General features: G+C 40.8%; 1 protein-coding gene across 5 annotated transcripts in view; it reads right to left on the reverse strand.

Moving 5' to 3' along the window:
• Positions 1-2,104: 2,104 nt before the first annotated feature.
• mbd5 (methyl-CpG binding domain protein 5) overlaps positions 2,105-15,117 on the reverse strand; it is a 172,522-nt gene continuing 159,509 nt past the window's right edge. For all 5 annotated transcript variants that reach the window (XM_078403366.1, XM_078403364.1, XM_078403361.1 and 2 more), the window contains one exon: positions 2,105-3,378. In XM_078403366.1, coding sequence (XP_078259492.1) covers positions 3,307-3,378 — 72 coding nt within the window. In that variant the 3' untranslated portion in view covers positions 2,105-3,306. The remainder of the gene's footprint in view (positions 3,379-15,117) is intronic.

Here is a 15,117-nt window from a genome sequence, read left to right on the forward strand (position 1 = left end):
GATGTGCAGGGCGTTTTGCTTTGAACACACACAGTGTGGCGGGTGCTTGGAATGTGCTGCTCGAGGCATAATATTTTATGGAGGAAAGTGAGCAAAGCAATGCATCTATGGCACATGTGGGGATACAAAAGGTAAGGAAATGTAACCAGGCATCTTAATTATCACCTCATATTGCCAATTAACTAGCCAATAAACAAACTTCAGTTTCTAATAAAAATCCCCTCAAAGTTCTTGCCTGTTTTTACTTCATAAAAGCAATGGGTAGAATTTATCTGCCTCTCATCCTGTCTACAACTTTACATGCTTATTTTCTCCACTTTATCTATTTTAAGAGGAAACAAAACATGCATTATTTCTCTCCCCATTGTTGTTGCTTGACCTGTTGTGTCCTGCCAGTACCCTTTTCAAAAAGGAATTGCAGCGTTTGAAGCTTTTTGCTTCAAGTATAAATATAAGTCATTTGCATCCAAATCACAATAGTTAAAAAGTCACCAAAAATGTAATATTCAAATGTAATCATGTTGCCCTGAAAGGGACTTTAAGACATGGGCTACTCATTTTAGAAAGCTTAATTTTAAAATCTGTGTTTACCATAAAGATAACTTTATATTCAGAGGCAGTCATCAAATGCTGCTGGAAGAAGATCTATTCGGCTAAAAATGCTCTTTGGTCTGCCCAAAACTTCTTGACCTCCCAGCAAAACGAGTTGTTCATCAGAGAATGTTGCTGACTAGCCCATTCCAGACTGCAGGAGCACATGCTGAGGGACTTGCTGAAGCTTGGTGCAGCCACGTCTCATTGGGGTAGGACCACAATCTAAAGTCCTTGCCCTGCAGGTCATTGAGGGGCAGAGTCTGGTAGGGACACCCCTTAAACAAGGGAAGGAATATCAGCCCAGGGCACCACAAAACTGGAAAGGGTGCTTGGCTCAAGGATAGCTGCTAACGCTACTGAATATGGCACTAATTAACTTATAGATGCTGAGAATGTCGGAAGTTTTTTGTACAATTTTTGTGTTGTAGATATTTTTTTTTCTGAATAAAGTTTATTTTTGGAAATAAAAAAATAACGTGATGCTCACCATTGATCTTGAAGAAACCTACCCATAAAGATGAAGTTTCTATGCTATGTACAATCTCATCAGTTTTCCCACATCAATTGGTGCCATTACAGGAAATCTAGTCTTCCACAAGTGGGGTCATCAAACTGGCTGCACAGCCATCACATTTAAAGGGGACACTTCATTAATATTTTAGAGAATTAAAAAAGGAATATATACACACAAGATTGATAGAGCAGTTGAAATAGCAAACATTTAAAAGTAATAATTTCTTTATTCAAAACCTTTTCTGAAATATTTGAGGGAATTACAAACCACATATAAAATTAGTTCTATAAAGGGGTAAATTTTTTACTGAGCAGTAATTATATTTTGGTGCATCATTAAATTTTCAGAGCTCATGTAATGAAATACATTTAAGGTATTTTACAGTGATACTAATTCAAAAAGTACTGAAGTTCACATGTATTCATTAAAGTTAAGATTTTGCTGAAGAATGCTGCAAAGTGCAGTCTTTAATGCAGAGAATCACAGAGCAGTGTCTGGATTTGTAGTTTTAATTGTACGCATGCCTACTCGAGAAGTTGCTGTAAGTGGGTTTGCTTTCAGAACAACTGCAAAGGCTTGGTCTATATATTTTCAAGTTAAACTAAACAAACATAGGCTGCCGACCACAGAATTTACACTGTTTAAACGGAAGACGAATCCATCGTTGTGGTGCTCCAATCGGTACTTTAATTCAATAACAGCTTCACAGAAGCTTTGGCAAATCAGAAAATGCCCTTGACCAATTTGGCACAGAGGAAAACAATTGAATTAAAAATCCAGACTAAGTTGGAAATTACCTTTCATTTTCTGGGTAAGAGATTCAAACAAGTAAATCAATGTACAAAATGGTTCTACTGTGCTTGTCATTTAGTCAGTGTCAAAAAATATGAAGGCTGCCTCCAAATACAAAATGTAAGCAGTTGTGGTCCTTGAAAACGGCAAAGGATGTTCAAAAAAAAACTTTTCATAGGAAAAAAATGGTTAAAAGGATGCCTGGTACACTGCATTAGGATTCCTATTGTATCTTGAAATGTTGTTAAAGAATGGCTCCACAAGCAGAAATTCAAGTATGAGTGACCAGTTTTTAATTGTAAAGTAGGTGCAACATTATTAAAAATGTTACAACACTGCACGACCTGTAATGTTCACAATATTTACAATTACTGTCCTTTACATGAAACCATAAAACCTTTAGAACTTGCATGGACTGGAACAAACTAGTCCTATCACCCACATAAATGCCATCAACTAATTAAAATCAAGTGCACAACATACTTTACATGTTCTACTAATGTAAAGTATACATGTGAGAAAATACAAATCAATGTCAAAACAAAGAGCAAAGTTGGTCATTACAAGACAGTTCAGGAATAAAGCAAAGAAAAGCAAAATTAAATATGAAAGCGCACATTTTTGATGAATAAAACATTTGTTTTGACATAAAACAGCAAAAAAGCTGACTGATAAGAAAACACAGACAATACCATTAAAACATTACACACCCATCAGAATGGTGAAAAAGTGAGGGAATAAAGACTTAATTTTACATGAAGTTTGCATGTAGGACTGCAGGAGACCTCCATGCCATTGCACAAAGGACAGAATTCTAAACAGAATAGAAATGAACATTGGTGGTGTGAAGTGTCTGTCATAATCAAGTTATCACATAACCATGCCTCATCTGCTGTTAAATACAAAAACAGCATCTTGCATATAAAAGCTTTAAGCGGCATTTTTAATTATCCTCTTTACACTGGTAATCTCTTGTATGTGTACTCAATAGAAACCAAATAATTTTGTACACTATTTTGTACAAGAAAAAGATAAACTGTGCATTAAGTATGCTTGTACATGACAACTTTATACAGTATTTACAATTTGATATTACCATGAAATTTTGCATAATCTATATACACATGAAAATTTGTCAGAAACATTTGGACTGTTCAGTTTTTGATATTCTTGATTTTTTTTTTAGTATTGTAGAAAATGTCAATTTTTAGGCAAGCAGTAGATAAACTGTAACCATGATCTCACAAGGTTTCTGATGAGCTATCCAGCATATAATCTTTGCTCATTATTGAAGAAACACTGTACCACGGTTCATTAGCACCTTGTAGCGTCGTGGATAATTAAGACTCTATATACATACAGTTCCACCCTATAATTATAATCAGTGATGATGAAGACATTGAACGTTATCTAGAAATTTTTCGCCTCTTAGCTTTTGGTGACTTGACTTGTCTCTCCTTCTGTTGTGTCTGATGGACCTGAAAAATGCAAAATAAACTACAGATTAGCTCAATGAAGTGAGGTACATTTACCTGAATGATGTTGAAGATACAAAGTTATATAAAGATAGAAATCTGTAATATCAAGATTCTTAATTATTTTGGTGGCTGGATTACAGTCGTGATCAAAATCATTGTTTATTGGGGTCTATTCTCAATTTGGACATTGAATCAATAATTCACTGCCAATGGTTCTCAAATTAATTTTAAGGTGATTGCATTGCTAAAATTATGGTTTCAAATTTTCTGCAGATCACAGATAAGAATAGGGTAGGGAACACAAATCAGCATAGCATTCCATATTCTGTACTCAATAAAACTTCATTAAGAATTTCTTGAGTGCAGTTTAGCATCCAAGTACAAATTTCTAATGCAAACAAAACACATTTCCCTCAATTCTGATTCATTAAATTATGTTTCCTTATGGTTAGAAACATTTAGGAATTTATTCACTTCTTTGCAATATTTATTTATATCCTCTTTTTATAACTAAATTGTTGAATGGATATTTCAGAGTGCAAAATAAAAATCCTGAACATTTATTTCATCCATGTTTTGGATATCTTGATCTAAGCGTAACAAGTCTAGAAAATTTGACACTTACCAGAATTAAAATGTAAATAGGGTACACAAAATATCTGCTTAATATGACACAAGTCAGTTGATTTCATAACACAACAGTATGTTGGCAGAGAATGAAGCACAGATAAACCCTTTCAAAGGGCAAAAGAATGATGTGTGTGGAGTGCCAGTGATTTAGTTGCACACAGCTCATTTTCATGAAGTCTGTTCAATCCATTTTGTAGATTCAAGGTTACAGCATGAGTACCATGAATCACACAGGAGCAAAACACCGATATGAAGGAGATAATGCTTGGGTGCATTGCAATTGTGAAAGGAATCAAATAATACAAATTTTTTCACATTATTTTTCTAGCCTTGGAGATAAAAGATATCTGAAACAAACAAACATGCATTTCAGAGAAGACTAAAGACTTGTTTACTTATTAGCATCAAAATTAGCCATCAAAATTCAAAGTATTATATTGGAGCATTTATATTCATAAAGACAACTGGGCTTCTGCAAACAGAGATCTTGAAACCAACAATGAGGAGAATGGAAAAAGAGACAAAGTGTGGGAGCCGCTGAGTTACACCAGAACTGTGTCCTTTTTGCAAACTGGCATCTGTAGATCGTGTCTACAATGAGGAGAATGACATGTTTGCTTGCTACTGGTGAAACCAATTAAGGCTGGCCATCCAATGGAAATAGTTCAATTAAATGTTTAATGCAAAAAACATTGAAACTAATGGACATGCACTTGATGTAACATTCTATCTAAATGATTGTTCTCTCAATAATGCAACTTCCACTCAAAACCACATCACAAATATAAGAGGTTGTACTGTTAGGAGTCGAGCTGTGTCAAATTCACAAATTTCTGAAGACAGACAGAAAATGCTGGAGTAACTCAGTAGGTCAGGCAGCATTTCTGGAGAACATGGTTAAGTGATGTTTCAGGTCAGGACACTTCTTCAGACTAAAAAACTCACACCTGTGTTCACCTTTTACTGGCCATGCTCGGCCCTGGCATTCCTCTTTTTTTTATAGCTTTCATCCCCGCTCCCTTGCAATCAGTCCAAAGAAGGGCACCGACCCAAACCATCAACTACCCGTGTTTCCAGAGATGCTTCCTGACCCGCTGAGTTATTCCAGCATTTTCTTTGGTCTAAACTAGCATCTGTAGTTCCTTGTTATTACATCACATGTTTCTAACCTGGAGTAAGCTTAACTGCCAATCCAGGATGGCTAAGGTATTGAACCTGCTTTCTACATTCAAATCCAATACACAAATGATCCAGCACAACACTAAAACAGCTCCGATAGTCGTACCTCAGGTCGGTTTGTGTAGCATTTTGTTTCAGTCACTTTGCTATCTTTTAGAATTATAAGTGGCAACTAAACGACCAAGACTATTTGGACTTACCTGTAAAGTAACTTGAGGAAATAACCACGAGGCATCCCCTTCAATGACTAATGTATATATCTGAATAAAGAATTCTCAGGCCATTCTTCCATTAAATCCAATCAAAATTATTTCAACCGTACCATAAAAAAGTTTGAAAAATGTTAGAATTGGACATGTCAACATCACATGCCAACAACTCCACATAAAAATAATAATGAATGCAAGAAAGGCTCCCCTTTAGGTTCAAGCCCAATTACATTCATATTCACCAGTATCATACAGTGGAACTTATTTCTAGCAAACTTGAGTAAGCACAAATAAACAGAACAACGTCAAGATGCCACGGCTCAAATAGACTGAGGAAGGTTTGCATCATTCCATAACAATTTTTGATTGCTACACAGCAATCAGGGAAGGTAAGTATTTTAAATTTCAGCAAATATTTCAAAAGATTTCACAGTATGAATAACATGCCCCACTGCCACCAAAATGAGGCATTATACATCCAGCTTACAGATCAGACTGAGCATACGGTTCCTTAGATGCACTTTCTGTACTTCAAACCAATCGCATTGGTATTTTGCATTTATATGGAAACATTTGCAATTTTCTAGTTGACTTACCATGTAACTGAATGGAATAATATTCCCATTATGACATAACTGTTTTCACATTTTGAAAGTCCAAGTGCTAATCTTTCAATGTATATAGTCCAGATGGTTCAAGGGAATGTTGCAAGTCACAATTAACCAAATTATCATCTGCACACTTCCAGATCACAACTTGCTGCTTTCTCAGTTTCAACGATTTGCCAGCTAATCTTAGATTTTGATATGGAATTGTGATATATTGGGATATTTTTGCTGAGGAACAAAAGCTTGTAATATCTAAGAACCTATCAATGCTTAAGGAACTCCTCTAAAAGTCTACTTTATGAAACAAACATAAAAAAGGAATACCCATTCAGAAAATTCTCTGATTTTTTCAGAATTTTCAGAAAAGGTAGAAGCGTAGAAGGTTGAGGGGGGACTTGATAGAGGTTTTTTAAATTTTGAGAGGGACGGACAGAGTTGACGTGGGTAGGCTTTTCCCTTTGAGAGTGGGGAAGATTCCAACAAGGGGACATAGCTTCAGAATTGAGGGACAAAGGTTTAGGGGTAACATAAGGGGGAACTTCTTTACTCAGAGGGTTGTGGCTGTATGGAATGGGCTTCCGGTGGAAGTGGTGGAGGCTGGCTCGATTTTATTATTTAAGAGTAAATTGGATAGGTATATGGATAGGAGGGGATTGGAGGGTTATGGTCTGAGTGCAGGTAGATGAGACTAGGTCAGGGAGAATGGTCGGCGTGGACTGGTAGGGCCGGACAGGCCTGTTTCCATGCTGTAGTTGTTATATGTTATATGTTAAACATTAAAACCTAAAAAAGTTGCCGAGAATCTGAAATAAAACCAGATAATGCTGGAAAAGTCAAAAGGTCAGACAGCATTTGCAGAAAGAAAAGCAGAGTTAATATTTCAGGTTGTGGATCCTCTAAGTAATGGGAAGAAATTTAATTCTAATTTTCAGAAAATATGTGGAGGGAGGGATGATTTGGACAAAGGAAATTTCTGATGAGGTGAGAATAGCCATGGTCACACCTGTTGGTGGGTGGGGTGGAACGAAGGAAAATATAAAATACTGTGATATGGAGTCGATACTGAGGAAACTTATTGGTGGGCAGGGAAAAACAGAGTTCAATGTTACTGATATCTATAGGTTGAGCAATGGTGCTAATGTAACACAGCCACCCAATCTGTGTGGTTTCTAGTAAGTACTAGACCAAGTTGGGCCCAAACCTCTCTTGCATTGGTGTAGCACCCTTTCTTCCCCCCTCCCCCTCTCCCTCCCCCCTCCCTCCCCTCCCCCCACTCCATTCCCCTCAACCCACCTTATCCTCCCTCCTCCCCCCCCCCCCCCTCCCTCGATAGATTTAAACTTTAAAATGTGAATAATTTTAAAAATATAACACCGATTTCAATTAAACTTCTTCCATTAGCATCAAAGGGATGACGATGAGTAAGGTGGGCCTAAAATTGTTGCGCTATCGTGTAACGTTTTGGCTGTAGTTCAGGAATAAACAAACAAACAAACGAGAGTTTTACTATATAGATGGAAGATTACATCGTGAGTACAGTACACGGGATGAGAGGAGGTGCAAATGAATGCTGAAACAGTGGAGTGCAAGTCAGCAACAGCAATTTGGTAATACAATACAATACAATACAATACAATACAGACTGTTGCAGGGGTGTGAAGAGTCTTTGTGGATGCTGGTGGCTTTTCTGAGGCATCGTGTGTTGTAGATGCCCTCCAAGTCTGGTAGCTGTGTTCCGATGGCCCTCTGAGCTCTATTGACTACCCGCTGTAGAGCTTTCCTTTCTGCCTCCGTGCAGCTGAGGTACCACACAGGGATGCCATGCGTTAGGATGCTCTCTATGGTGCAGCGGTAGAAGGTCGTCAGCAGCTGTTGGGGTAGACCAGACTTTTTCAGTGTTCTTAAGTAGAACAGTCTTTGTTGTGCCTTCTTGACCAGCGCAGCAGTGTTATTGGACCATGTTAGGTCCTCCGAAATGTGAGTGCCCAGAAACTTGAAGCTGGACACTCTCTCCACACTGTCCCCGTTGATAGAGATCGGGGCATATTCCCCGTTATGTGACCTACGGAAGTTGATGATCAGCTCCTTGGTCTTGGTGGTATTTAGGGACAGGTTGTTATCCGAGCACCAGTCCGCCAGGTTCTGCACCTCCGCTCTATAGTTTGTTTCATCCCCGTTGGTGATAAGCCCGATCACCGTTGTGTCGTCTGCAAACTTGACAATGGTGTTGGTGTCGAATGCAGGAACACAGTCGTGTGTGAAGAGGGAGTAGAGCATGGGGCTCAGAACACAGCCCTGTGGTGTGCCGGTACTCAGGGTGATAATAAGAATGGTGTTCCAAGCCAACATGCAATATTGCACTGAAAAGGTTTAATGGTATGATGATAGTATTCATTAAAAACGATATATTTTTAAATTTAAAAATGTTAATGTTCAATTAGTTTCAAGCACAAGCCATGGATTTCGTTCGCATCCTGTTGTATTTTGTTACTGCTTCCATTACCATGTCCAAGCAAGATGGAGAATAAATTTGTCTCTGCATCAACATGTGGACGAATATATTCAATGCTTAAAAACTGATGCGAATCACCTTATTACACTGCAATTTTCCACATCATCGGGTAATTTTCTATTTCTTTAGAATATTTCTATTCTCTCAATTTATAATAATACATTCTGCAATCCATGTTTGTCCAAGTAATGATAAATTTTGTCCCTGATTTTTGCATATTGTTACAAGAAAAGTTTTGACCACCAACAAGGTTTATCCCATGTTTTTTGAAATTGCATTTTTATACTTTTAAAACCCATGGAGCTGATAAATGCTTCATCGATTGCAATCATGTATTGTCTTTCTGCTGACTGGTTAGCACGATACAAAAGCTTTTCAGTGTACCTCTGTACACGTGACAATAAGCTAAACTGAACTACTTTTTTGGCCAAGAAGTGCAGTGGCACAAATGTGGTGGACATAGGAGGAGGAAACATCTTCTGTCCATTTAACTGATCTTGTGTTACAGTTTTAACCTTTGCAGGATAGTTTTCTTTAAATAACCCATGTTTTTAGTGCTCTGGAAACCCCATTTTGAGTCTTGCCCCTGAATTGTGCAAGAATCAAATATCTAATGGAATTATATTTGATAAAATATTCATAAAATCAAAATCTGCATAATACTTCAACTTTCATGGAAGATTGTTAATTAAGACATTGAAAATTGAAGTGTGACGACAGGAAAATACAACTATGTAAATGACATTGTAGTTAAAAATCAATCAATTAGTGAATTCAACTGATATTTACATTGAAAATTCAATGAAATAATTATTTTATTAAAGAATTTACTAATAACCATATAACCATATAACAACTACAGCATGGAAACAGGCCTGTCCGGCCCTACCAGTCCACGCCGACCATTCTCCCTGACCTAGTCTCATCTACCTGCACTCAGATCATAACCCTCTAATCCCCTCCTATCCATATACCTATCCAATTTACTCTTAAATAATAAAATCGAGCCAGCCTCCACCACTTCCACCGGAAGCCCATTCCATACAGCCACCACCCTCTGAGTAAAGAAGTTTCCCCTCATGTTACCCCTAAACCTTTGTCCCTCAATTCTGAAGCTATGTCCCCTTGTTGGAATCTTCCCCACTCTCAAAGGGAAAAGCCTACCCACGTCAACTCTGTCCGTCCCTCTCAAAATTTTAAAAACCTCTATCAAGTCCCCCCTCAACCTTCTACGCTCCAAAGAATAAAGACCCAACCTGTTCAACCTCTCTCTGTAGCCTAAGTGCTGAAACCCAGGCAACATTCTAGTAAATCTCCTCTGTACCCTCTCCATTTTGTCGACATCCTTCCTATAATTTGGCGACCAGAACTGCACACCATATTCCAGATTCGGCCTCACCAATGCCCTGTACAATTTTAACATTACATCCCAACTTCTATACTCGATGCTCTGATTTATAAAGGCAAGCATACCAAACGCCTTCTTCACCACCCTATCCACATGAGATTCCACCTTCAGGGAACAATGCACAGTTATTCCCAGATCCCTCTGTTCTACTGCATTCCTCAATTCCCTACCATTTACCCTGTACGTCCTATTTTGATTTGTCCTACCAAAATGCAGCACCTCACACTTATCAGCATTAAACTCCATCTGCCATCTTTCAGCCCACCCTTCCAAAAGGCCCAAGTCTCTCTGCAGACTTTGAAAATCTACCTCACTATCAACTACACCACCTATCTTAGTATCATCTGCATATTTACTAATCCAATTTGCCACACCATCATCCAGATCATTAATGTAAATGACAAACAACAGTGGACCCAACACAGATCCTTGGGGTACTCCACTAGACACTGGCCTCCAACCTGACATACAATTGTCAACCGTTACCCTCTGGTATCTCCCATTCAGCCATTGTTGAATCCATCTTGCAACCTCACTATTAATACCCAACGATTTAACCTTCTTAATCAACCTTCCATGTGGAACCTTGTCAAATGCCTTACTGAAGTCCATATAGACAACATCCACAGCCTTGCCCTTATCAATTTCCCTGGTAACCTCTTCAAAAAATTCAAGAAGATTAGTCAAACATGACCTTCCAGGCACAAATCCATGTTGACTGTTTCTAATCAGGCCTTGATTATCCAAATAATTATATATATTGTCCCCAAGTATCTTTTCCATTAATTTTCCCACCACAGACGTCAAACTAATAGGTCTATAATTGCTAGGTTTACTTTTAGAACCTTTTTTAAACAAAGGCACAACATGCGCAATGCGCCAATCTTCCGGCACCATCCCCGTTTCTAATGACGTTTGAAATATTTCCGTCATAGCCCCTGCTATTTCTGCACTAACTTCCCTCAATGTCCTAGGGAATATCCTATCAGGACCTGGAGACTTATCCACTTTTATATTTTTCAAAAGTGTCCGTACCTCCTCTTCTTTAATCCTCCTAATTTCCATCACTTCAACACCACGGACACCAGAAGCATGTGGCAGGGTGTCAGGGACATCACTGGCTACAAGAGCAGCCCTGCCTGCCCCCACAGCGATATGGCACTGACCAACGAGCTTAACACCTTCTTTGCCCGCTTTGAAACTGGCAAAACCACCTTGAGTGAAAGAACCCCAACCGAGGCGGTGGGACAGGTCTTGCAACTGAGTACACAGGAGGTACAACGCGCTCTGCAAAGGGTCAACCCACGCAAGGCTGCAGGACCGGATGGAGTTCAAGGAAGGGTACTGAAGGACTGTGCTGAACAGCTGGCTGAGGTATTCACCAGGATCTTTAACCTGTCATTATCTCTGGCTACGGTCCCCAAGTGCCTGAAGTCGGCTATCATAGTTCCGGTGCCGAAAAAAGCAAAGATCTCCAACCTGAACGACTACCGCCCGGTTGCCCTAACGCCGATAGTCATGAAGTGCTTTGAGAGGCTGGTCCTCTCACACATCAAATCCAGCATCCCTGACTCACTGGACCCACATCAATTTGCATACAGGGCAAATAGATCCACAGAGGACGCCATCTCTCTGGCTCTTCACACTGTCCTGACTCACCTAGAGAGACAGGGCACGTACGTGAGGATGCTATTCATTGACTATAGCTCCGCCTTCAACACGGTCATCCCCACCAAGCTCATCACCAAACTCCACCAGCTAGGCCTCAGCTCGTCATTATGTGACTGGATCCTGGACTTCCTGCGGGAACGACTGCAGGCAGTGAGAATGGGCCCGCACCTGTCCTCCACTATCACCCTGAGTACCGGCACACCACAGGGCTGTGTTGTGAGCCCCATGCTCTACTCCCTCTTCACACACGACTGTGTTCCTGCATTCGACATCAACACCATTGTCAAGTTTGCAGATGACACAACGGTGATCGGGCTGATCACCAACGGGGATGAAACAAACTATAGAGCGGAGGTGCAGAACCTGGCGGACTGGTGCTCGGATAACAACCTGTCCCTAAATACCACCAAGACCAAGGAGCTGATCATCAACTTCCGTAGGTCACATAACGGGGAATATGCCCCGATCTCTATCAACGGGGACAGTGTGGAGAGAGTGTCCAGCTTCAAGTTTCTGGGCACTCACATTTCGGAGGACCTAACATGGTCCAATAACACTGCTGCGCTGGTCAAGAAGGCACAACAAAGACTGTTCTACTTAAGAACACTGAAAAAGTCTGGTCTACCCCAACAGCTGTTGACGACCTTCTACCGCTGCACCATAGAGAGCATCCTAACGCATGGCATCCCTGTGTGGTACCTCAGCTGCACGGAGGCAGAAAGGAAAGCTCTACAGCGGGTAGTCCAAGGAGCTCAGAGGGCCATCGGAACACAGCTACCAGACTTGGAGGGCATCTACAACACACGATGCCTCAGAAAAGCCACCAGCATCCACAAAGATTCTACACACCCCTGCAACAGTCTGTTCAAACTCCTTCCATCGGGCAGATGATACAAGGCCTTCTATGCCCGCACCTCCAGACTCAGGAACAGCTTCATCCCCATGGCCATAGCTGCTATGAACCGGTCCTGCTGAGCCGGATGGCCACAACGCATAGATCAACTTGCACTTTACCCTGTCCAAAACTGTTACAACTGTTTCGTTTCGTTGGGTTGCTGCTGTATGGGAGGCGCATTCCCAATCTCGTTGTACCCCTGGGTACAATGACAATAAAGATATATTGTATTGTATTGTATTGTATTGTATTGTATTGTACTCTACTTGTTTCGCTTACCTCACATAATTCAATATCCTTCTCCTCGGTAAATACCGAAGAAAAGAAATTGTTTAATATCTCCCCCATTTCTTCCGGCTCAGCACATAGCTGTCCACTCTGACTCTCTAATGGACCAATTTTATCCCTCACTATCCTTTTGCTATTGACATATCTGTAGAACCCCTTGGGATTTACTTTTACATTACTTGCCAAAGCAGCCTCATATCTTTTTTTCGCTTTTCTAATTTCCTTCTTAAGATTCCTTTTACATTCTTTATATTCCTCAAGAACCTCATTTACTCCCTGCCGCTTATATTTATTGTATATCTCCCTCTTTTTCCGAACCAAGTGTCCAATTTCCCTGGAAAACCACGACTCTTTCAAATTATTATTCTTTCCTTTCCACCGAACAGGGACATAAAGACTCTGTACTCTCAAAATTTCACCTTTAAATATCCTCCATTTCTCTATTATATCCTTTTCATAAAACAGACATTTCCATTTCACTCCTTTTAAATCCTTTCTCATCTCCTCAAAATTAGCCTTTCTCCAATCCAAAATCTCAACCCTTGGTCCAGATTTGATCTTCTCCATAATGATATTGAAACTAATGGCATTGTGATCACTAGACCCAAAGTGCTCCTCAACACATACCTCCGTCACCTGACCCATCTCATTTCCTAACAGGAGGTCCAACACTGCTTCTCTGGTAGGCACCTCTACGTATTGCTGCAAAAAACTATCCTGCACACATTTTACAAACTCCAAACCATCCAGCCCTTTAACAGAATGTGATTCCCAGTCTATATACGGAAAATTTAAATCACCCACAATCACTACTCTGTGCTTACTACTAATATCTGCTATCTCCTTACATATTTGCTCTTCCAATTCTCGTTCCCTATTTGGCGGTCTATAATACACCCCTATAAGTGTTGTTAAACCTTTCTCATTTCTGAGTTCCACCCAAACAGCCTCCCTAATCGAGCCTTCTAGTCTGTCCTGCCAAAGCACTGCTGTGATATCCTCCCTGACAAGCAATGCAACACCCCCACCTCTTGCCCCTCCGATTCTATCACATCTGAAACAATGAAATCCTGGAATATTTAATTGTCAATCGCAACCCTCCTGCAACCATGTTTCACTGATCGCCACAACATCATACTTCCAGATGTCAATCCAGGCTCTAAGCTCATCCACCTTTCTTACAATGCTCCTAGCATTAAAATATACACATTTAAGGGACCCATCATTTCTTATTCTCAGTTTATTTCTTTTCCCTTCTTTCTCTCCTACATATTGGGTCTGAGTGTTTCCCTTTTCTGCCTCCTGCCTCACACACTGCCTATTAGCTATCTGTGTTTGAGTCCCTCCCCCCAACCGTACTAGTTTAAAGTCTCCGCAGTTATTTTAGCAAATCTCCCCGCCAGGATATTGGTTCCCCTAGGGTTCAGATGCAACCCGTCCTTTTTGTACAGGTCATACTTCCCCCAGAAGAGGTCCCAATGATCCAGAAACTTGAAACCCTGCTCCCTGCACCAGTTCCTCAGCCACGTATTTATCCTCCACCTCACTCCATTCCTATTCCCACTATCGCGTGGCACAGGCAGTAAGCCTGAGATTATTGCTTTGGAAGTCCTTTTTTTTAAACTCTCTTCCTAGCCCCTAAATTCTCCTTTCAGGACCTCTTCCCTTATCCTACCTATATTGTTGGTACCTATATGTACCACGACCTCTGGCTCCTCTCCCTCCCCTTTCAGGATATCCTGGACACGCTCAGACACATCCCGGACACCGGCACCAGGGAGGCAAACCACCATCCGGGTCTCCCGACTGCGTCCACAGAAACGCCTATCTGACCCCCTCACTATAGAGTCCCCTATTACTATCGCTCTCCTCTTCCTTTCCCTACCCTTCTGAGCAACAGGGCCGGACTCCTTGCCAGAGGCCCGGGCACCGTCGCTGCCCCCAGGTAGGCTGTTCCCCCCAACAGTACTTAAACAGGAGTACTTATTTCCAAGGGGTACAGCCACCGGGGTACTCTCTAGTCCCTGCCTCTGCTCCTTGCCCCCCCTAACAGTGACCCACTTGTCTACCTCCCGTGGTCTAGGAGTGACCACCTCTCTGTAACTCCTATCTATAACCTCCTCACTCTCCCTGATCAGACGGAGGTCATCAATCTGCCGCTCCAGGTTCCTAATACGGTCCCTTAGGAACCCCATCTTGTCACACCTGGCACAGATGTGGATGTCTGGAAGACTATCAGACTCCCAGATTCCCCACATTCGACACCCAGAACAAAAAACTGCCCTGGCACTCATACTCCCCAAACAAAGCCTGGTCGGTTACTAAACCTACCGCCCGGC

This window comes from Rhinoraja longicauda, chromosome 8 (assembly GCF_053455715.1).
Source record: "Rhinoraja longicauda isolate Sanriku21f chromosome 8, sRhiLon1.1, whole genome shotgun sequence".
Classification (NCBI taxonomy): domain Eukaryota; kingdom Metazoa; phylum Chordata; class Chondrichthyes; order Rajiformes; family Arhynchobatidae; genus Rhinoraja; species Rhinoraja longicauda.